This window comes from Chelonoidis abingdonii, chromosome 3, assembly GCF_003597395.2.
Source record: "Chelonoidis abingdonii isolate Lonesome George chromosome 3, CheloAbing_2.0, whole genome shotgun sequence".
In the NCBI taxonomy this organism is placed as follows: domain Eukaryota; kingdom Metazoa; phylum Chordata; order Testudines; family Testudinidae; genus Chelonoidis; species Chelonoidis abingdonii.
In genome coordinates this window covers 174481272-174504764 of record NC_133771.1, presented here as the reverse complement: position 1 = coordinate 174504764, position 23493 = coordinate 174481272, and the positions used below count along the sequence as shown (strand labels likewise).

Genomic DNA, 23493 nt, shown 5'->3' with positions numbered 1-23493 from the left:
TTTTTTTTTTTTTTTTTTAAGGCAAAGTTATAATAAAACATTCATAGAATATCAGGGCTGGAAAGGACCTCAGGAGATCATCTATTCCAACCCCCTGCTCAAAGCAGGACTAATCCCCAGACAGATTTTTGCCCCAGATCCATAAATCCCTCAAGGATTGAGCTCGCAACTCTAGGTTTAGCAGGCCAATGCTTAAACCACTGAGCTATCCCTCTCCATTAACATACTGCTTCATACATTAGTTATTACTTATGATCAAGTTAATATTCAAAGCACCTAGCTGAAGATTCTGGCTTGCTGGCTGGGGCCCCTTCCTCTCCTGAGTACCCTAAAAATGTGACTAAATTTCTAAATACCTGTCCTCTGTTTGGTGCTTCTCATGTGTACGTACTTGGTGTGAAACCTTTTCCATTACAAAGACAGTCAATATTTTACTATACCACAAATCATAGGTGAAGTCACATTTTTCCAGTAATATGCAATATAAAATCTTACTGCTAACCATAAAAAAAAAATTAGTCATTTTGTTTAAAGTGAAGATCTTTTACTGGACCATTTTGTAAGCAGTTCAGGGGATCTCTAGGAAGCTGGAATTTTTCTTATAAAATGAATATCTAATATTTTCCACCCAAAACTGTCTTTACTTTAATACAACTGCCACATGTGCAAGTATGTTCCCTTTTCTGTGCATCCCCTCCAACAGAGTATGTCCTGAGTAGCAAAAATATGATGGGTCTAACTGGAGTCAAATGCTATCTATACAGTAATTTATAAACATTTTATTTGTGAGCTACACAAATTGAAGATGTATATCCCCTTTCCCATGTAGAGATCCACTCATCTAGATCTTTTCATCTGGATTGTTTTCCTAGCAATATCTTTTTTTCAATCAAAATTGTAGTTTTCTTATAAATTAAAACTTTTGTTCCAGCTTGCTCCCCGGGTCAGCTCCTCAAATGTGGTTAAAGTTCTAGTGTGGGAGGGGACTCAGGGATGGGGCAGAAGTTTGGGAGGTGTGGGGGGTTGAGAGCTCTGGATGGGGGTGCAGGCTCTGGGGGCTGTGGTGGGAAGAGAGGACTCTCCCCCCAGGCCTCTCTCATCGCAGCAGCTCCAGGCCATGGGAGGGGCTCCTCTCTCCTGGCTGTGGCAAGTCCGGGGCAGATCTGTGCTAGGGCCAGCGGGGAAGGGCACTGCAGCGAGGGAATTTAGAGGGAACTTAGTATGGTAAAACAACCCTGATTGGTTGTTAATTAAATCAGTGTTTTCATATCATATGCTTCAAAGAGTCATAGGAGACACTTTGAGTGTCACTGCACTGTAGTCTTGACACTTCAGGAATGTTTGCTTCGGTGAGCAGCAAGCTTGATACACAATTCCTGTAAATAATGGGGATTGTCCAACAGGTACATATGACTGTAGCTGAACCCCTGTGAAGTCTAAAGCAGCCAAAAGCAGCTGTTAAGATTGGAGTATCCAAATTTTATGCTTTGTCTAATGTGAGCACTAGGCAAATGTTTGTATGCTAGCCTTAGTAAATAGACTTTTGGGATTTTAGTATGTTTTGGAGAAAACATTTAAACAGTAATGCTTAAGCAGCCCTTTAAAATATTCAGTATATGTTAAGTACCTGGTCCCTGTTCTTTGTAGGCTTCCTTAGCATTGTAATTTCCAGGCATGGGTATCTAGCTGATGCATACTTGAAAAATAAAAAAAGCTATTTTTTTTATGCAGCTTTCTCTGAAAGTAATATCCCCATAGGGACACACCTAACTTCTTAAGCCTGGGCATGACATATTTACTCATTCCAGCTGAGAAAGATGACATTTAAAGATACTAAATGACACAATTAACTGTCCTGGACATTTTGACTCCAGGAAATGATGAAAACTTTAGACTTTTTAGTTAACCCTTAGTTTCATGCACGTGAGGACTTGAGCATAATGAATTCATACTCCAAGTAGAGGTATACATAGTATTTTCTTCCTATTCTGTTTTGTTTGGCAAATGTTAACTGTCTGAAAATACACCTCTACCCCGCTATAAAGCGGTTGTGGGGAGCCAAAAATCCCTACCGTGGTATAGCTGAAACCCCGTTATATCGAAGTAGGGGCGGCAAGGCTCCGGTGGTGATTTAAAGAGCTCTGGGCTCCAGACACTGCGGGGAGCCCCAGGCCCTTTAAAGTGCCGCCGGAGCCCTGCTGCTACCACGCCATACGCAAACCTGTGTTATATTGGGTCACATTATAGTGGGGTAGAAGTGTATTATCTGTTTTTCTCTTGCATTGCTCAGGTTGTTTTGTGCCTGGGGAGGCAGGCAGGCAAGAGAATAAGCTATTATGCTTGTAATTTTTCTGTTACGTAACCAAGGAACCAAAGTCTCAGCATAATTAAGTAATTAAGCTGTAACCTAATTAAGCAACAGAAAAATTACCAAGATTTCATTGAAAATGTATTTATGTAAATAAACTGCTTACCATTGTAAATCCAGCAAAACTAGGACAGCTAATTTAAATAAGAGTGACTCCCTTTCCACACCTCGAGTGTGGTGGGGAAGCAGATAAATGGTAACCAATAAAGAGCTGTGTGAAGGAAAATCAGAGGTTAGTATCAGTAAAATGTAGGAGTTTAATTCCCCCGTGCCTTCCTCCTTTTTTTTTTTTTTTGGTATTGTCTTTACTGTTCCCACTCTGGAAAAGTAGTGGATGAGCTCAGAAGCCTCTAAAAGGTAATGCCATTTGGACTAGTACCTTGCAAGATAGCCCTTAGTTCATTTCAGGTTGCAAGATTGTAAGCCCATTTGGTTTTGCTAAGACCCCTCATTTCATAGAATTGGAAACAGACTTCAGGAGGGCATCTAGTCCAGCCCCCTGCTTAAAGCACAACCAATCCCCAGACAGATTTTTGCCCCAGATCCCTAAATGGCCCTCCTCAAGGATTGAACTCACAACCCTGGGTTTAGGGGGGCAAGGCTCAAACCACTGAGCTATCCCTACCTTTTTTTACCAAGTATCCGACAGTGGTGACAGCTTGTTTCAGGAGTCATGTTGTCCATGTTTGCCCTTTCTAGATGTCTGACTTACTGGGTAAGTTTACACAGCCCACACAAGTGTGCCTCCCAGCCTGGGTTGATAGACTTGGGCTGGCAGGGCTTGTGCTAGTGCTCTAAAAATAGCTTTTATATAGACAGTGCTTTGAAGTTGCAGGTTGGGGTGGAGCTCAGGTTCTGAAGCCCACTCCCATTCCCTAAGCTTCCCATGAAGACTGGTCTTCACAAGGGAACTATTGTTCTCTGCATATAACTTGCTTCCTTTTCATGAATCTGAACTTGGAACTTTCCTGGTTGATACCGTGATCATGTTCACTCTATTCACTTTTCATTGAAGTGATACTCAGTTCTGCAACAGCAGCAGGTGCTTCTCTTCTAGAATGAGGACTTTAATAGACCTTCAGAGTTGGAGACTATGATAATGTTGAAAATATGAACCAGTGCAGTGATACACACCAGACTACCTGAATAGTTCTAAGAGATGTGACATGCCCTGTTTCATCTCCAACAAGGTCCTATAGACTTAGTGGTTGCCGAATCTGGCATTTTTCCAAGATAACTTGGAAGTTAGCCTTTTTATTCATATGCCATCCTCTTCCCTTATGAGAAGAGAAGAGGGAACGTGCAGTGGAACACCCTGTGCTCTGACAATCCCTCTGCCTCAAAACCCCCTTAGTTTGGCCAGACCAGAGCACTGGGTTTAAGGCCTCTTACATCTGTCTCCATTAGTCCCTTTTTCACACATCTTGGAATGCTTGCTTTTGCTTTATATGTTACAATCTAAACTAGCTCTTGCTGCTGCTGCAGTTTATCCTTCCATGCAAAAACCTCTGCTTGTATTTACCTAAAATACGTATTTCTCACTGATCTGGTCCACATCTGTTTTCTGTGGTACTGTCTATTTTACGGACTTAAAATTACTAACTTTCCCATTGAGCCCATAGGACAGTTTTCTCTGTACTACCTCTGCATGAGCATTGCATTGAGAAGGAAGGTGAAGTTAATCTGCTAATGGAAAATCCTCAGTGTTCTATTAAAAATAAAATAATGTGCCCATAGACGACCTCAGGAAGAATTACGCCTCCTAAGAAGATATTCTCTGAATTTCTATTTCAAACAGTTCATCAGTCTTTTCTAAAACTCAGTTTACTTGGAGAACCCAAGATACAGACAATATAGTAGATTACAAAAGACTTGCGCTATTATCTAAGTAAAACAAAACAAAAAAATCACGAAGCCTCCAAGCTGGCTGCTACTGGGGACAAATCCAGTGGGGGAATCAGTCTCTGTTCAAAGATTGTCCAAGTAGATCAGGCTCTCATTTCAGTCATGTTTTGATCAGCCTGGTCTGACCATAGCAGAAGATTGGGGGTCCTTTCCTTGAGGTCAGAGTCTGTCATGCCTGATATGTCTCCATCTCTGAAATATGTAAAATTGCCACATGGAACTGCTGTTTACACTTTTTTAGTCATCACTACTTTCTCAATTAAGAGGCAAAGTCAGATGTTTGTTTTCAGAGAGTAGGCCTTCAATTTTTTAGTTTATTATTCAACCATCTGAAACAGGATGTAACTTCTAATTAAGTCTTCCTAGAGTCTCTACCAATCTCAGAACAGTAAGTCTCAATAGAGTTATCTGAATATATATTTTTTCTACATAGTCATCCTTTTCCAGTTTGGGTCTTTTGCAGGGCCGGTGCAACCATTTAGGCGACCTAGGCAGTCTCCTAGGGCACTGGGATTTGGGGGGCGCCATTTTCTTCAGCAGCGACCATGGTGGCCGGATCTTCCTCTGCCCCAGTCGCCACCGGCTTTTAGGCGGAGGGAGCTGGGGCAGGGTAGTGCGGGGCAGGCCACCTGCAGCAAGTAAAGAGAGGGCTGCATGCAGGGGAACCCTCCACGCCAACTCACCCCTGTCCCACCTCCTCCCCGAGCATGCTGGGGGCAGGGGTGAGCTGCTTCACTTCTCCTGTCTCCCAGGCTTGCGGCGCCAATCAGCTTAGGTGCCACAAGCCTGGGAGGCAGGAGAAGTGAAGCAGCGACAGCGTGCTTGGGTACTCGTGCGCGGAGCAGGGGTGAACTGGAGCAGGGGGGTGCCTGAGGGTGGAGTTGCTGCACGGGGGACACCTCAGGGTGGAGGGGGGAGAGCTACCGTGGGGGGGTGCCTCAGGGTGGGGGCAGGGGGGGGGGTACAAGGTGGAAGTTTTGCCTAGGGCGCGAAACATCCTTGCACCGGCCCTGGTCTTTTGGCATCTCAGATAATAGAGGAATCCGAGCCCCAAACACCTTTGATTCTTTTCTATCTAGCCTTATAAGACTTGTTTGGAGCTGAGAGAGCATGCATGACCCACAGCTGCAACTTTTTAAATGGTTCCAGGTCTTGAGTTGCTGGGGCAAGTGGTCCCCAAAGAATGGATCTTTAGAGGGAGATCTAGCTACATGCAGTATTGGGGCTGTTTGGATGCTCAAGAAACTTTTTGAAGCAGTGTGAATTTGAGAGTAAAGTCATCGAAGTATTCTGAACACAAGGCAAAACACATGTCAGATAACTCAAAATGGTTCAATCCCCTTTGAACTACAGTTTTGGATAAGTCGTATATTAATATGATTCTGATATTTTAATGTTGTTAATATTAGAAAATCTAGTCGAATACATACTGGAAACTTATTCTAATTTAATTTTTTATTTTTATTTTTTATAATAGGTTATCAGAGGATTGCTCAAATTTTGGCCAAAAACTTGCAGTCAGAAAGAGGTTGGTCTTGTTATGTTTTGATAAATTATTCTCTTGTAACTGATATAAAAAAATGCTGCAGGCTCAGAAGTGTTTTACACCTGTTGTGCTGTTTCTGGGATCTTGCAGGATTCTTTTTGTGGTTCTCGATTTTGTAGGGCACTGAAGTTCGCTGTAGAAATTGTGCAAACTTACTACTTTATTTTAAATCTGACAGCACTACTAATAGTAAATGCTCGTATGTATGTTCAGCACTAAAGATTCCTAGTATAATGTATGATCATTGAGAGGAATGTTCTAGTTAAGCCCCTGTTCTTTGGTAGGCATTAGTATAATTTTTTGAAAGAAACGTTAAAAGCTTTTTTTAAAAAGCATTTTAGTAGTTACAATGAGTGCAGTCCATCTGCAGTGAGTGCCGACTACGAAAGTTTGACCAGGTCTTTGTCAATGGCTAAAGCATTAAATAAAACATTCATTACTTTATTACAAAAAATGTTATACATTGTAATTTCATGTGTTGGTACGATATGTCTAATTCTTAAAATGTACTTTTTAAATGGTCTTGTGAAATCCATTTTTCTGATTGGCTCTGTCCCATGTCGTTAAAAGTAAGTAGTTGGCAGGTTGGTGGCTTCATTTGTCAAAGAAACCTTTTAATTCTATATGAAAGCAGTGTCCTTTAAGACTCTTGTATGTATCAGGTTTCTGGGTACCTACATACTGTTATACTCCTGGCATTTTAAAACTGAAACGAAGCATTTGTAAAAATAATCCAGAATGGAGAAGAATGAGTCTCTGCAGCCAAGCTGAAGAAATAAAATTTCTTCTGGTTTTCTTCAAAGCATCATTTAAAATCAAATGACTTTAAAAGCAAGCAAGAAGAAGAGGCAATAAAAGATGGTTGTTATATTCTGGTAACTGAAACCAACAAGTAAGCCGCTTTACAAAAATTAAAAAGAAAAATAGTAAATTGCAATAAGGAGTCTGGCACAAGGTGACAGTGTGCAACAGCAGTAATGTACCATGTTTCTTGGAGCATATTTGTCAGTGTGTACCCTATTTTACTGATTATTCAGTTGGTATCCTCAGTCTAGCTATGTGATAGATTATACCTTCTGAATGGCATGCATAAATATACAAACTTTTCTTTATAAAACAGGTGATGTTTTTAGGTGAAATTGAAGAAATCTTAGATGTAATAGAACCAACTCAATTCAAAAAAATAGAAGAACCTCTATTTAAGCAGATATCCAAGTGTGTGTCAAGTTCCCATTTTCAGGTATTAAATAGTATTTTCAATAGTGTTGCACGTTTGACTTCTACATTAATTAGTACTATCATGTTTTCTGGTTCTGATTCTGAAATGTGTATTTCAGGTTGCAGAAAGGGCTTTGTATTTCTGGAATAATGAGTACATTCTTAGTCTGATTGAGGAGAACATTAACAAAATTCTACCAATTATGTTTGGTAGTTTATACAAGATCTCCAAAGAACACTGGAATCCGTATGTATTGCTCATTCTGATGTCGTTTTTTTAAAAGTATTAACAGAAATAAATTGTATTAGCCTTCGTTCCCGTCTTAGACTGTGATCATGCAGACACTTATGCAGATGTTTAACTTGACAGAGGTGAGTAATCCCATTGACTTCAAAATGAGATGAAGTGCTAAGAGAATGGTCTTTATATTAATAAGCATACTTTGAGGTATCATGTCTAGAGGAATTTATGTTCTCCCAGTTACCACTTACCACAGATAGAAATGATTACTTAGCTGAAGTAAGATGTTTTCCAATTATCTGAATTAAGATATTGGATTACATTCATGTCTACATCTTTCATTGATTTGTACCTTTATGGTGAAAAGTTGGAATTTAATGAAAAAATGTCCAAGGAAATTGTATGGTGGTGTGGATGTTACACAGGTTTGACTTTTGTGTATCATTTGTAACATAACATATAGCACATTAGGAAACTTCTGATGCATCAAAATCCAAGGAAAGGACCATGAGCTTCTTGCAACATCTACATCAATAAGTTTGTTGTTGTCCAGGGTAATGAAGGAAAATTTTAAACTCTAAGCGGGGAGGGGGGAATATTTTGCATATAAAATGATGCCCACCATCTGGTTATACAAAAGGATGTGAGAGAAATGACTGTTGAATGCTGTCATTAATATATAACTCTTACATGTTAACCAATGAGGCCTATTGTGTGAAGTTTCACTTAAAAAGTAAAATCACTATTGCACATAAGTATTAAGATACCAAAGGGCTGGGTTTTTTTTCTCCAGTTAGTGAAAAGTTTTGGAATGAAAGAATGAGAAGATTACATATTAGATGACTTAGAAATAACAGATTTGGGGCTTTTCAGTATACTACCATCTTTAAGTGATACTCTCTCCTCACTGTTGACTAGTAAAACCTTATTTTAATCATAGCATAAGCAACTGACACCAAATAAACACAGGAAGCTGCTCAGAGGGTTGGTTGTATATATCTTTATTCTGTGGGCCACTACAGAATTGTACAATTGTAGGAGAATGAGCTGAATTCTGTTCTGGCTTATGCTTAATCAACGGAACTGTTAAGTTCTAAATGCAGAAACTTTATTGCTAGAGATGCAGGAGTTACAAAGAACTCACTTGAAAAGTTATAGCTTTAGTTTGATTTAATATGAAAAACAGAATTACTAAATCTGAGCTAATGGATTGAACCATTAATGCTTCAAGGAGAATGTGTCTTCGCCTACACATATTCAAGCAGATAGTAAAAACTGGAGCTACCCAACATACTCTGGTATTAAAGAGAAACAAAAGTATATCTAGTTCTCATAGTGTATGAGTTGGAGGAGCCATTTTACTCAAAACTGATAGGTCCCTTTTCTAACACTGAGGTGAAATTAATTTTCTAGAAGAAACTAAATTACTTTTTGGGCTTCTGCATTGGTATGTAAAAGGTGCAAATGAGCAGTATAATAGCTGATGAACGTATATTAGTTCACCCACATAATACAAAGTCTGTGCGGGTAGACAACATTTTAAATCATCACAAATGCCCACTATAAACTTTGAACCAGATTATATGGGCTGTTGAGTCCAATATTTGAGTTTATGAAATGGATCTTTCCACGTTTATTAAGACTGTATATCTAGCTGCAAGCACATCAGCTGTGAGATTGAATTCAGTGTTAGACAGAAGACTAGTTCTATGTCCTTTGTGTTTCTTGGGATCGCATCAAAATTCAGACCTGAAGTGAATCCCCCTTTTCATCAGTCACAGGAGAAGTCACTATTTTGCCTCAATTTTTCTCATAAATTATTCCATAAACTAGAGGTCAAATACCTAAAGTATACTTAAAGGACTAGTAAGTTTCAGAAGGGTTTCTTTTATTCTGTTTCCATCCAGCTAATACAGATAAAATGGAAACCTTTCCCTGATATGCCTGGATACAGATGTTTCAGAATTATATACTTCAAAATGATTTTTTCTGTAACAGAAAATAAGAGCTTACCCTGCTTTAATGTGATCTTGAAGGAGAAAATTTATGCTGTGAGGAAACTTTTGTGGAGATGCAGTCAGTAAACATACTAAGTATTTAAATTGGATTTTAAAGTTTCTGCTGGTGCTGTGTTTGGGACGTGTTTCCGTTCTGGTACTTTGGGAGGGTCAGGGGTAAGCAAGCGAAATACGGTGAATTTTGGCTTCCTGTCTGTTTAGTATGATAGATTTGCCGTTTGCACTTCCTAACGGTGAAGGATAACTAGACATAGTGTGATGAAAACCTGTCATACCTTTTTTATTTCCTTTGAAACTAATTTGTACATATTTGAAATTATTTAATAGTATATACAGTGTCAAAAGTGTATATGGCACTCTAAGCTCATCAGGGCTGGGACTATTATTTGGTTGTAATTTAAATTGAGATGTAACTTGACAAGCGAAGATGAACGTTAGTGGAGAAAATGAAAGGGGCAGGATAAGGGTTATAAAGCTGCTTGAATTAGTCATATATGCACCATAAATTAAAATATATCCGATTCTACCCTGAAAATGTTTCAGTGTTCCTTTTGAAAGATTATTAGTTAACTCTCAAGTGTAGTACTTACTTTAAACTTGCTGAAGGGGAATTAAGGGAGATGGGTCTTAATATATCTGAATAGCATCTTTCTCCCTGGTATTGGTGGAGCATAATCCTAAAACGGATTATTGATAGACATACAAGAAAATAAATGAAAAGCCTAAACCCACATCTCTGAGCTCTGTTTTTTTACCTTATTACCTACAAAATCAGACATGAAGCCAGTGTCTTGGTGCCATGATTATACATTAGAACAATTTTCTAACAGGGAGAGTGGCACAGATCACCCCAAAATAACTTCCCCTCTCCAGGAAGCATTTTCTGTAGTGTAATCAGCAGCTGTGTCAAACCCTTTCCCTTGCTTGAGGCTCATTAGTCTATAGTTTGAGGATTTTATCTATGCCACCTCTCTCTTTTGGGACATTAGTATTATGTTACCCATTTTACTTTTTAATGTAATTTATTCTATTAAAACGCTGTGACTGTTACCTTAATCAGATTCCAGCCTTTCAGCCTTGGAGATATTAACATTTAAAAAATCATTCACTGTGGCTGGTTTATGTGAAGCCTTCAAGCATTAATGTTTTATAAACCAAGGCAATGTACTAAATGCACGTTTAATAAATCCTCATTCATGCATACAGGAGACTAGAATAAACATCATCTGCATTTAAAACTTAGTTACAATACTATCTAAATGCAGTAGGGCTGGAACAGAAAGAGGAAGTCAAACACTTAAAACAGATGCTAGTAAACAAATCTTATATCCAATAATTTACAGTGCCTTCCTTTTATTTTAGGACCATTGTAGCACTGGTGTATAATGTGCTGAAAACACTGATGGAAATGAATGGCAAGCTATTTGATGAACTTACAAGCTCATACAAAGCAGAAAGACAAAGGTAATCATTTTCTTAGTTTGTGTTTCAGAAATGCATCACCTAAAAAAAAAGTCATGTACTGAATTTATTAATGTGAATAAAACTGCAGTATTTATAGTGAAATTAGTTCCTCATAGAAGACTTACAGTTGACTAATATGGTTTGTCAAAGGATGGTAAAATCTCTGAGAGATGTCATATTCTGCCACTGAGAATCAATAAGTTGAGCTTTGATATTTGGCATGGGGAAAATCCTGACTCCTTATAGGAGTAAAAAAAGTGTTAGAGGAAATTATTACACAGACACTCCCAGTGCGTAACTCGAATTTTGCATAAGTCAGAAACGTATCTCCAACCATTATGCAAAAATAAATAAATAAATAAATAAAACCCCACAACAACCCCAAAACAACTCCTATTTCTAGCTTGGGGAACTTTTTCCATATGCTTGGATTTGCATACATTGGGTTTATGTAACTCGGGGAGCGTCTGTAAATAAGAATAGCATCTGCTGTTTCATCAAAGTAATTATAATGCACATTGCATATGGAACCTAGACATGTCTAATCTTTTACTTTTTCTGTAGAGAAAAAAAGAAGGAATTGGAACGTGAAGAGCTGTGGAGAAAGTTAGAAGAGCTAAAGCTAAAGAAGACTCTGGTTGAAAAGCAAAATAGTACTCACAACGTGCTAAATGCACACAACAGTACAAGTGCCAAATAAAGAAACTATGACCTCTGCCTGATAGACATACTTTTGTACACATTTTTGGAATATGTAAAAATTGAAAAACAGAAACTTCATCAGTATAGTAGAAATCGCCAACTTTTTTTCTGGCAAAATGTAAATGGGGGAAAAAATCTATGACTTTAAATACAAGAGTTGAATGATATCATTACCATAGCATATTGTAAATTTGTCTAATCATTGATACATCACTTCTGACAGTTTCACAGAAATGAATTTTATTCATAATATGAGTGAGAATTATGGGAGTGGTGAGACTTATGACTTGAATTTTCTTTTTGATTGTGTTGCACATAGGTGGTGTAGTCTATGTACATTTTTCCTTTGTTTTATACATGCTTTTTACATTGCTGCAAACCTTGGTTGAGATTCTAGAAAAGGCTTCTCGTTCTGCTGTATTTTCTCAAATAAAACTAAGGTACATTATTTTTTACCTGGAACTTGATGGGATACTGTGTGTGCCCTTTATTATTAGAGATCTCAAAGATACTGTTGTATAGAATTCCACTGAGTGAAGATGCCTATGCAGTGGGTTTAAATTTAATTATGAAAAGCACAAGTTAGAAATAAGATGAAGTATGAAAATAAACTCTAGTTTGAACAGATAACTGTATATCTTGTGTCTGACCTTCCACTTTGATGAATGCCTTGCTGTTCACATGCCCCCTCCATGCTTCTCTCTGCTGGGTCTGTTTAAGCTTTTCTTATCCTGCAGCTGAGGATGGAGCTTCCCTTAGAGCCCATCAATGAAGCTCTTATGTCAACCCAAGGAATCTCTGTGGAACAATGCAGTTCCCTCCTTCAGCGGCTGATTGAGCTGTTTCTGCAGCACTTTCAGCTTGTGCTGGCCTGGAGAGTGAGACAAAATCTGGCATTCCAAACAAGGTTTCTCTATGGCAGTGCAGAGCACTAACCACAAATGCCTTGTTTTATTGAATGAAAATGCAGTATGCTGCTTAAATATGGAAAAAGCTGACTACAGAAGTCGTTTGTTTTACTTAATCAAGTCTTACTCACATCTTTTATCAGACGTACCATTCCAATCATTTAAATTTAAATTGCAGTTGTGTGAAAACTTTTGTAATAAAAATCTTCACTAGGGGATTGAGCAGCATTCAATAAAGTCTTTGTTTGTATTTAATGCTGTATATCACCTTCTTTTTGTGTGTCTCCATGATGACCAGAAGGCTTATGTTAAGTGAGTTATGCAGAAGTGTGCAATATTCAGCCTGAATGAAAAGCTTAAGGCCTTGTCTACACTGCCACTTTACAGTGCTGTAACTTTCGCACTCAGGGGTGTGAAAAACCACACCCTTGAGTGCTGCAAGTTTCAGCGCTGTAATGTGCCAGTACAGACAATGCACCAGTGCTGGAAGCTACGCCCCCTCGTGGGGGTGGGGGGTTTTTTAGGGCGCTGGGAGAGCTCTCTCCCAACACTGTGACGCGACTACACAAGCCATGTTAAAGCGCTGCTGCAGCAATGCTCTAACATTGGCAGTGAAGATGTGCCTTTAGCTATCTAAACTCCAGCTCTGGAGTACAGTTAAATCTTGGCTGACAAAGCATAAAGGTTGTTGACCAATGATGTTTCTACAGCTCATTTGTGTCCAGGCCCTGCAGTTGATCAAGTATTGAACATTCAATGTCCTAGTCTTAGCTGCTGAACTACCTCATCAGCAGGTGATACATAAATGAGGCCAATACTTTTAGGAATGTATCTGCTTAGGTGTGAGAACTGCTTGCTATCTAGAGAAGATAATGACCTGTTTTCCTTGATTAGTTCTAAGGACACTTCTTTGCTGCTTGTTAAGTTCCAGTTTGAAGAAAAAAGAAAAAGGTGCATGCAGGCTACAGTGGGCAAATCTGTATAATATTTGGATTAGGAGTGCTGCTTTTCTGTAGAGAAATTTTTTCCTAACTCCTTTCTTTGTCTTGGATTGTTGTATTTCAGAAAGGAAATGGGCTTGTGCAGCAGCTTCAAGATATCTAGAACTGACTGACATGACCTTGGCCTCTAATTGCATGGGGAAGGACTCAGTGGGATACGGGATCTACCAAAGAATGTTTTCCTTGAACAGCTTGGTCCTGGATAAGCGTTTGTGCACTGTCTGGGTTCCCTTAGAATGACTGCTGATTTGGTGGACTTGAAGTTCAAAAATGTGTGAGTAGTGTTTTCCTTGGGAACCAGGACTACACTGAGGTAGAGCATAGCAATGTAGTTCTGACTTGGGGGTATGTCTTCACTAGCAACATTAAAGCGCTGCAGTGGCTGTGTAGTTGTGGCAGCAGTTTTAAAAAAAAAACCCACCCCCACGAGAGGCATAGCTCTCAGCACTGTCTACACTGCCACTTTACAGCGTTGAAACTTGCGGCACTAGGGGGAGAGGGAGGGTTGTCACGCCCCTGAGTGAGACAGTTGCAGCACTGTAAAGTGGCAGTGTAGACAAGTCTTAGTCTCTTAAGAAGTATACACCACAACAAATCTTAAATCAAAATGGACAAGTTTACAGAGCAAATGGTCTATTGATTCTTGATTCAAAGAAAAGTAATGGTAGACTTGCAAAAATAGGAGACAAATATACTGTAGTTGTTCACATGTCTTTGGAGGATAAAGTGACCTTCAAGAAATGTAAGTACATTGTTTTTTATAGAAAGTTTATATTTAGAACAAATCTGCATAATTTCTTTTCATTATGTATTGGAGAGTCTTAGTCATCTGAAAGAGGGAATGGGATTGGCTTCAAGTATAAGATTTGTTACTTTTTTGGTTACATAAAAGTAAGGTTTGCATAATTGGTCCCTATTTTATGCTCCTACCTAAACAAATGGCAATTTCATATCAGCATTGGTTCCTTTTTCATTGCAGCTGATTCTGTGCTACTCAGTGTTTTGCAGTGAAATGTTACATTTGAGACCTCATAGAAGAAATTCTTGTCTGAGATACTTCAGGACTCCGGAAACCACAATCAATCTAGCTAGTTAAAGCCATAAGAATATGTTCAAACACTAACAAAAGAGCCTAGTTTGCCAGATGAGCTACGGTAGAAGACATGCATCCCAAACATTTCAACAAATGAATGCTAACAGAGCTATACACTGTGTTAGTAGAATTTGGAGGGAAGTCTTGAAATCAGCACCAGCACACAGAGGGGCTCTACTTTCCTGTGCATCTCCCAGGCATTAAAGGGCTTATTTTTCAATACAGAAAGGATTTTTTCCTCACTGATTTTTTAAAGACTACTACTCAAGTGTTTAGTTATGTCACCTGCAGAGATTATTTTGTTGTTTCACTTCTATTTCACAAAAATAGAACTACCTGAATATTTTTAAATTTCAGATTTTGCTGTAGTACAACTCCTGAGTAAAAAGAAAACTGGTTTTTATCCCTATGCAATTGTTCCAAAAGAAATGGGGTGAAATCTTGATGAAACTGATTTCACTGGGGCCAGGATTTCCAGCTTAAATCCATATACTAACCAGCTGGATCACCTGGTACTGATAATCCTGCACGGAAACAAAATTTGTATCTGCATCCCATCTGTAAACATGGTCTGTGGATATCTGCAGATTTGCAGGGCTCTATTGATGATCTCCTTCCTCCCTTCTAATTAGAGGAAAAGTAGTGTTACAATTGCAAATCTGTTCTTGCTGCTTAGAAGGTACCCCAGAACTGTCAGTCATAGGGAATTGGCTTGGTTTTGCCCATTTGGGCAAGACTCCCAGTTTGTTCTGCCTCCTGGAACATTAGAGTAATGGAATTGCATGGGGCACAAGTGGGAGCTGAATTCAGTCCTAAGTTTTAGCAAGAAAAGCTTTGTACCTTTTCAGCATTTGATCGTTCTAAACAACCAGCATTTGATATTCTTCCTGACTTGTTAGTATATTTTTGGAGTCAGATACATGTTTTGGTTTTACGAAAATTCTTTTATATCCCCTCAAAAATGAATTCCAGAGGTAAGGTACCAGCAAGAACTCAGTATGGGTTCTAGGAGACAGAAATGGGGATTGGGTTTTATGGAGAAAGTGTATATATGAGGTCAGTTTAGACTTAAGCAGTATAAAGTGTGATTATTTTTTTTAAGCTCTAAGGCTAGGTCTATACTGGGGGCGAGGTCAACCTAAGATACGCAACTTCAGCTATGCAAATAGCATAGCTGAAGTAGGCATATCTTAGGTCGATTTTACCTGGCTGTGAGGACAGTGGCAAGTCGACCGCTGCCACTCCCCTGTCGACTCCGCTTCCGCCTCTTGCCACAGTGGAGTTCCAGAGTCGACGGTGGAGTGATCGGGGATCGATTTTATCACGTCTACACTAGACGCGGTAAATCGATGCCCAATAGATCAATTACTACCCGCCGATCTGGTGCGTAGTGTAGACATACCCTAAGTACAACAGAAAACATACCTCTCAAAGTAGAACGCTCAGTAAATGGACTTTAAGTATTATACTCTCCTAGGCCATTATACGCTCAATTTCCTTTTTTCATTCCTAAATTATTATTCCCAGCAATTAGGTTCCAAAATTCACCAGCTTGAGTTCTACAAACCTTTTGTGCTGTCCCCAACCTTCTTTGGGACAGAACTCCACACCTTTGCTTGTGTGTTAGCTACTAGAATGGTCAAATTCTGCTCTCATTGACTTCAACACAAGTTGTACATAAGTATTTGTGAATCTGGTTTATGGAAGAATCATTCCAAGAGGCTTTGTTTAAGTAGTAGTAACTGGCAGTGATCCATGACATTCCATATGACTTACAATACATAACTTGCTTTTAAAGTAGCTTTAATACACAGTGCATTTTAACCAAATGTGAAATATTTGATAAAAATCCCAAGTATTCTATGTTCTAGGTAATAGGTTGGAGATTTAAGAGATTAAACCTTTTGACCCATTTTTACATTGATCTTGAAAGTGCTTTGCTCCTTACTGTTCATAGATAATAACTATGCCTGGGAAGATCAGACAGAGGATGACAAGTCATTTTACTGGTTCGGGGCACTTTTATGGTAACAGGGGCAGTCCACTTAGCTCATGGAGAAAAGCTTAAACTACTGTCTAGATGCCAAATAAATACAAACATGTCTATTCTGTTCTAAGCTGACATTTTGAACATTACTTTATGAATTCCATTCCACCCCCAATAAATTGACACAAGCTTGGTAAAGATGTTCATAACTTACATTTTTAAAAAGACGTGTTTTAGTAGTCTTATTCTTCAGAGTTAGCCTCTTAAGGTTCGTGTCAGTTCTTTTATGTTGTCACTCCAGCAAAGGTAAGTAGTTCTCCTTAAACACACAACTCTTTTTAGTTTATGTAACTGCTGCATTGTTGTTTGAAATTTTATCCAGTGTACTAAAAATGTTCTAAAGGTGGTTTAGTCCTCAGCTTATGTGGTTCATTGCTTGACTTCTCCTCTTCAGGTGCCTCTTGCGGATTTTGATCATCCACTTAACACTTAGTTTGGCAAAGTCTGCTGCTTTAAACAGAGCCAAGAAAATACCACATAGTAGAGCAATCATGTTCCAAGGATTGGCAGTGACAATCTGCAAAGGAGTTGACAAAGTTATAGTTTCTCTTACGCTCAACATATGTTAGAGCTGTTCAATATTTGTTAAATTCCATTTCAAATTGAATTGTGTCTTGCCTTATACATTTTATACAGTATTAGCTCCTAGTCTCCAAAAGCATCTTCTGATTTGGTGTTTTATCCTCTAACCAGGAAGAAAACACTGATTGCAGGAGAGATCTATTCTCAAACAAAAGTTCAGTTTTGTCCTAAGCTGTGTGCATGCACTGCCACAGTAGGAAGTACTGTCATTATGCAAATTACAAGGTCAAAAAGAGGCAGAAGATGGTCTTGAGCTCAGCAATATTTAGGATTAGTTTGAGAACTCTGAGAATTGCAACCCAATCACTCCTAAGTGACATCAGCCTTCCTCTTAACTTTTCTGAGCACTGTATGATGAATTTCTACTTAGTTTTAAATTAAATCATGCAAGAGGCTGAGTGACAAATGTACTTACCGCTTGAACTTTTTGTATAAAGGGATCTTTCCATTCAAATACCACAAAAAACAACTGGTCACTTGCCGGCTTATGCCTCTGGTCAATGTAGTTAACCACACTAGTCTGGGGGGGGGGGGGGGGGGGGGAGAAAAGGCAGTTAGCAGGTTCGACTTTTGATGGAAGAGTTACCAGACAAGGTTGATTTTAAAACAGGGCTTTTGAAGCATATATTGGTCTGGTTTAACTGTTAGGTATGAGTAGAAAGATACAGTTCCTATAGCTATTAACCTAATTACCTCTTTTTTTCTACTTACTTTAAAACAAATATGGCTGCTTAATCTTTGAGTGTCCAGGTACCCCAATAAGAAAGGTTAAGTTTGTTTCTTGACCCTTTTGGAACATTCTCATTAAATGCAACCATACTTTACCCTTAGTCATTTTCAAAGCTAAAGGCAAACCAGACTTATCTGCATGTCCTGATTCCCCCAAAATGTGTGCAATTTTGGTTTAACTGAAGCATTAGATCTATATTGGTACATTGAAAAGTGGGATGTAAACTGACTATGAATAAATATTGAGGTAGATTTATCTTTAATCTCACCTACAGAATTGACTACAATTTTAATAGGGAGAAGAGCCACACTTAGTCGAGTGCTCAATGCTAGGCCAAAAAAACTCAATTAGAATTTTGTCACTTCCCAGTATGGGCCCCCAACAGCTAATGTGGACAAGGTGACCTGCTTTTCCTGAACCAAGTAGTGACTGATGGCAACAGGTCTGTTGCAACCTGCAAGCTTCTGTTGACATAACATGTAGAATATGCAATACTAAACCACAGAATAGCTGTTCTGGCCTGCTGAAAGAGGTGGTTTGAGGGAACCTGAATTTAGCTCATGAGACACTGATGTTTAGAAAACTCCTCGATGCTTATGCAATTTATGCACTCTCCCTGCAACTAGGGCCACTAACAATGTAATTTGCACTTATTTTGTGAGCTGAGCTTAGCATATGGAAAAACAAAAAACTTGAGAGCTAACAGAGCTAAATATCAGAGCTGAACATTGTGTCTGAAGTAACAAGTAGAAAGCACTTGTCAAGACTTTTGGAGCTAGGACATGTGCATAAAATACTAATTCATGACAGACAGGTTTGAAAATAGATGAAGGGACCATTATGATCATCTAGTCTGACGTCCTGCACAATGCAGGCCACAGAATCTCACCCACCCAGTCCTGTAACAAACTCCTAAACCTATGTCTGAGTTACTGAAGTCCTCAAATCATGGTTTAAAGACTTCAAGGTGCAGAGTATGCTCTTGCAAGTGACCTGTGCCCCACGCTGCAGAGGAAGGCAACAAAAATTCCTTCCCACCACCATCTATATTAGGATTAATAATTTTTTTTTTTACAGTCAGTACAGTAGCATGTATTAGAAATTTGAAAACTATACTAGAGCCAAATTCAGGTGATAGCAATTTTCCATTATTAAAATTCAGAGCTACTCACAGCAAGGTACACCTCTACCCCACTATAACGCTGTCCTTGGGAGCCAAAGAATCTTACCATTAGAGGTGAAACCGTGTTATCTCGAATTTGCTTTGATGTACAGCCCCACCCCCTGGAGCGCTGCTTTACCGTGGTATATCGGGGTAGAGGCTGTTTTATTAAATACACCTATGTATTTTAATTTTTTCTTCAGCAGTACATCAAGGATGTGACAAGCGTAGTCTGTGCCTTACTAAAAACTACACAGTGTATAGTCTGGGTTTACAGGTTATAAGAAGTAGGTGTTTAAACTGTAGAGAGAACTACTCCTTCCAGTCTACTACAATCTCCTGTCCAATTACAGAAGTATACTTCCAATTCAGCTACTGTCATTCAAGAAATTTGTATGACAGGAAAGGAGTAGTACAGTAGAAATCTAAGTCAAGGATATGGAAGAAAGGAAAGAGACACCAAAAGAAAATTGGACTAGTTCCAAAAACTGTGTTGTTTGCCCTATTATCTGGCTAAATTTGTCTGGCATGCAGGTTTCTAAATTAACATTTGACTCCCTAAAAGGCGAAATGTACTACTTTGTCCAGTCCTACAAATAAGGATAAAGTCAGAAAGCAGGTGATTTTTCTTTTACCATCAAACTAGGGCAAGGGTAGTTATGGCTCAGCTATTTAACTTATGCACATTCCAACATCTTTATAAACAAGAATTTGAAACATTTCAAAGCATATGCTTGTGAGCTTAAAAATCCTACTCTGTATGAACAGTAGTGGCTAGAGTTCTGCTAACACAGGTGGTCAGAGACTACATGACATCTTTGGACAAAGAGGGATTCTTACTCTCACAGACATACAGGTCTTCCTGTTGGAGATCTCATTGCCAGTTGGTGCACTTCATAAGCTCAAGTGTCTCAAAGGATGACTTCAAAAAATAAAACTTTCAAGTGCTAACACTACGCAGATGAGACATCTCTATATATCCTTCACCATGTCTGACTATACTATTGCCACCCCATGCTTGGATCAGATAAACTGATGGACTGAGAACATCTGGTTGAACCTGAGCAAGACAGAGGCTAAACTACTGGGCAGAGGAAAGTTCTTGGAGGAGTTTGCAGCTTTCTTTGATTGAAGGTACAACATGCCCACAATTAGTCAATTTAGTCTGTAGTTTCAGTGTGCCCCTGGATTCCTTGCTGAAGCTGAACTCTCACAGAGCAGCATCCACAAGTAATGTTTTATATCCTCTGCAGCTGGTTAAGAGACTCCACCCCATCTTGGCAGCTGACCTAGCCTTAGCTATACACTCCTTCGTGGACTACAGCAATGCAATATACCTGGGCATGAAGACATCAGTCCATCTCACAACATGGCTACCATGAGCACATCAGACCTGTCCTTTGTTCCTTACGCTAGCTTCCCACACAATACTGAATCAAGAACTCAATCCATGGCCTGGCTCAAGGATATCTAAAAGTTTGTCTTAAAGCTCCACCATGCCAAGTGTGGTCCACAACTCCACTGCTCAGGCACAATGACATTTTTGAACACAAGGGTAAATCTTGCGTATCTAGTCTGAAGCTGGAATTAACTCCCCAATCACAGACCGCACCTTCCAAGCACTCTCCTTGCTGCCTTTAACACCATATATATATAAAAACAACATTACCAAACTGAAATGCTACATTCTCCACTGCGTGAGCAGTACAAGTCACAGGGGACAGAAGTTAATCACATCTCAATGCATTATTAGACACTCATATTACAGTAATGAGGGCAGTATAAGAAGCTATATAGAAGAATATATAAATGTAATAGCATTTATGCCACAGAATAGTGGCATAAATCTCCTCATTTAGATGACATTTTAATAAAAAGCTCATTTCAGGAATCAGTGGAAACCACCTCAAGGGTTTGCTATCCCTCCAAGGAACACGGGTTCAAACAGGAAAAGAATGCCTTGGTCCCAGCTCAGAGGATGATCATTAAAAGGTCAAAAGTTGACTCCACCTCCAAAAGGTTTTCTTGTTCTCTTGCAGAAATTCAAGATGCTGCAAGACCAGATTCTGGAGATTTACCAGGCAAAAACAGTTTCATGGCAGATCTTGATTTAAATCAAACCACCCTGAGTTCAGGCACTATTGTATCCAGAAGCACCTTCAATCAAGGACAAATACCATTACTGGCTGAATAGATCACATTTGATTTATTCAATACCAGCATTTCTCTAGAATCTCAATATAAATTGTAGCAAGGTCTAATTTGCACCTATCTCAACTGTTTTAAATCTCAATAAGGAAAGGAAGAGTCTTTTTTCTCATTACCTCATAGCCAGATTCTTAAGAAAAATAAACTTAACTCATCCTCCAATATAAGGATCTGTCTTGGAAGCTCAGTTTAGTCATCAATACCCACACCATCTATACCTATGAACCCCTGATCTGCTTCTGTGTATTTCATTGCTTTCTAAAATGACTTTTCTAGTTTTATTCCCTGTTGCTCAACATTTTTTTTTTTTTTTTAACTGTTACTATATTCTGACTGTATCATTTCAGAATTCCTCTCCCCTAGGAATACCCTATGGGGCACCTCCTGACATCACTGCTTTGCAATTACCCCCACGCTGCTTCTGCACCTAGGAAGCTACAGGTGAGAACTGGAAGACATGCCCTTCAAAGAGCAAAACAGCATGTTATAATGAGCATTTCTCTTTCCAGCTGTGCGACAGGCTAACAAACACATGCTTTTCTAAAAACAGATGGATATATTCTGCTGCTCTTAGCAAAGAAATGTTTCACGTACTAGTCACAGCTGCCTTTCTCCAAATCAATTGTTTCATACAAGGCAGTTGCAGTTCTATTGATTTTGGAGATGCCTCCTTCCAAACACAGGGAGTGAGAAGTTAGGGCTTGTCTACATTTAAAATGTTACAGCAGCACAGCCAGCGCTGCTGTAGCACTTCAGCATTGGAACTACCTACACAGACAAGAGGGGTTCTCTCACCAGCATAAGTAATCCATCTCCCTAAGATGTGGTAACTACACCAGCAGAACAATCCTCCATGGACCTAGTGCTGTCTCCAGGGGACTTAGGTCAGTTTAACAAGTGTGAGTTTTTCACACCCCTGAGGGATGTCGTTAAACCAACCTAATTATCTAGCATGGACCATCTCTATTACCCTGCCCCTTCAGCGTCTTACTGCTGGGAGAAATTCAGGGTAAAACCATTCCATAGGTAGAGATGAAAATAACTACATGGGTAGTCATCTTCCACCATTGAACTGGTGTTCACTTCCAGGTTTTCTGAAGTGCACTGTCCATTCTACTTCTAGAAGACCCAAGCTTCCTTAATTTCCTTCATCTATTCTACAGTTTATTTGATCTTTTAAGAACTGTTTCTTAAAATTCAGCCTCAATTTTCCTTTCCCTTTACTCCGATTTCCATCCCTAGGACAAACCTAGACAATTCCTCTCACTCTTGAAAATATCTGTAGGTGCTCATTGTAGCTTAGGCTCCTTTTGAAAGTCCCAGCCTTAAATTAATGTTTATTAGTATTTTCTAACAAGTCAGTCGCTCTAGCTCCTTACTCTGATATTCTAGGTCTAGTCTCACCAGTGTAACATAAACAAGGACAATCAGCTTCCTGGCTTCTCTGTCCAATCAGGCTTTTACAGGTCACATCAGTAAAGCCATAGGGCAATATAAACTCTCTGCTGTGTTATTCTTTTATGAAATGCAGGAAAGCAACTTTGAAACTGCTTGCTGGTGAGCTGGAATAAGAGACCAATGAAACATGAAAGTCAGTCATATGTCACTATGTATCACAGCAAGCTTCTTCAAAGCCATGCTGCCTTCTGCTCTGAGGAGCAGCTCTATTAGACAAGGTTATGATTGCTGCAACATATGTATTGAATGGTTATCACAGCAACTACACAATGACAATCAGCTGAGGTCTGCCACATTCAGAAAACCCTTACCTACCTCTTGTTTGAACTCCACAGTCTCACGCCCATCTTCCTCTTTTGTTTTCACCAAGGACATTTTGACCCAGGTTCGAAAACCACCAGAGAACTTCCAGCTGGAGTATGAGCTTTCGCAGTCTTTCATGAATTCTGTTTTATCTGGACTGGGGGGGCAACGAATAGTGTTACTTCTCTGAACTAATTTGCACCAAAATATTTTACTACTTCAGGATGCTCAAATTGCAAAACAGAAGGTATTTTAAAATGCCTTGGAGTTACTTTTAACTGGGATTTGCTTGTTTGGACTCCAGATAGAGCACTCCTAAAACATGTGCTAGGATTTTAATTTTTTTATCCTTATTACACACCTGTTTTGATCCAATCTGCAATGTATTTTCCCATCACAACACCCCTGTGACATAGGGAAGTGCTATTATCCCCAATTTACAGACTGGGAACTGAGGCACAGATTACATGATGTCCCAAAGTCACAGAAGCAATTCTGGGTGAAGCTAGGATTTGAAGCCAGGTCCCCCACGTCCCAGC

At 39.2% G+C, this 23493-nt stretch overlaps 2 protein-coding genes across 7 annotated transcripts in view; one reads left to right on the top strand and one right to left on the bottom strand.

The window, feature by feature from the left end:
* Positions 1-12625, top strand: part of PPP2R5A (protein phosphatase 2 regulatory subunit B'alpha) — a 108326-nt gene extending 95701 nt beyond the window's left edge. For both annotated transcript variants that reach the window (XM_032805134.2, XM_075064340.1), the window contains 5 exons: positions 5751-5801; positions 6940-7059; positions 7157-7284; positions 10659-10760; positions 11325-12625. In XM_032805134.2, the coding sequence (XP_032661025.1) occupies positions 5751-5801; positions 6940-7059; positions 7157-7284; positions 10659-10760; positions 11325-11460 (537 nt within the window). In that variant the 3' untranslated portion in view covers positions 11461-12625. The remainder of the gene's footprint in view (positions 1-5750; positions 5802-6939; positions 7060-7156; positions 7285-10658; positions 10761-11324) is intronic.
* PACC1 (proton activated chloride channel 1) overlaps positions 1-23493 on the bottom strand; it is a 148170-nt gene that overhangs the window by 102864 nt on the left and 21813 nt on the right. For 4 of the 5 annotated variants that reach the window (XM_032805141.2, XM_032805140.2, XM_032805135.2 and 1 more), the window contains 3 exons: positions 22967-23111; positions 17509-17613; positions 16460-17028 (listed from right to left, as the gene is read on the bottom strand). In XM_032805141.2, coding sequence (XP_032661032.1) covers positions 16867-17028; positions 17509-17613; positions 22967-23111 — 412 coding nt within the window. In that variant the 3' untranslated portion in view covers positions 16460-16866. The remainder of the gene's footprint in view (positions 1-16459; positions 17029-17508; positions 17614-22966; positions 23112-23493) is intronic. The other variant, XM_032805138.2, reaches the window with a different exon arrangement.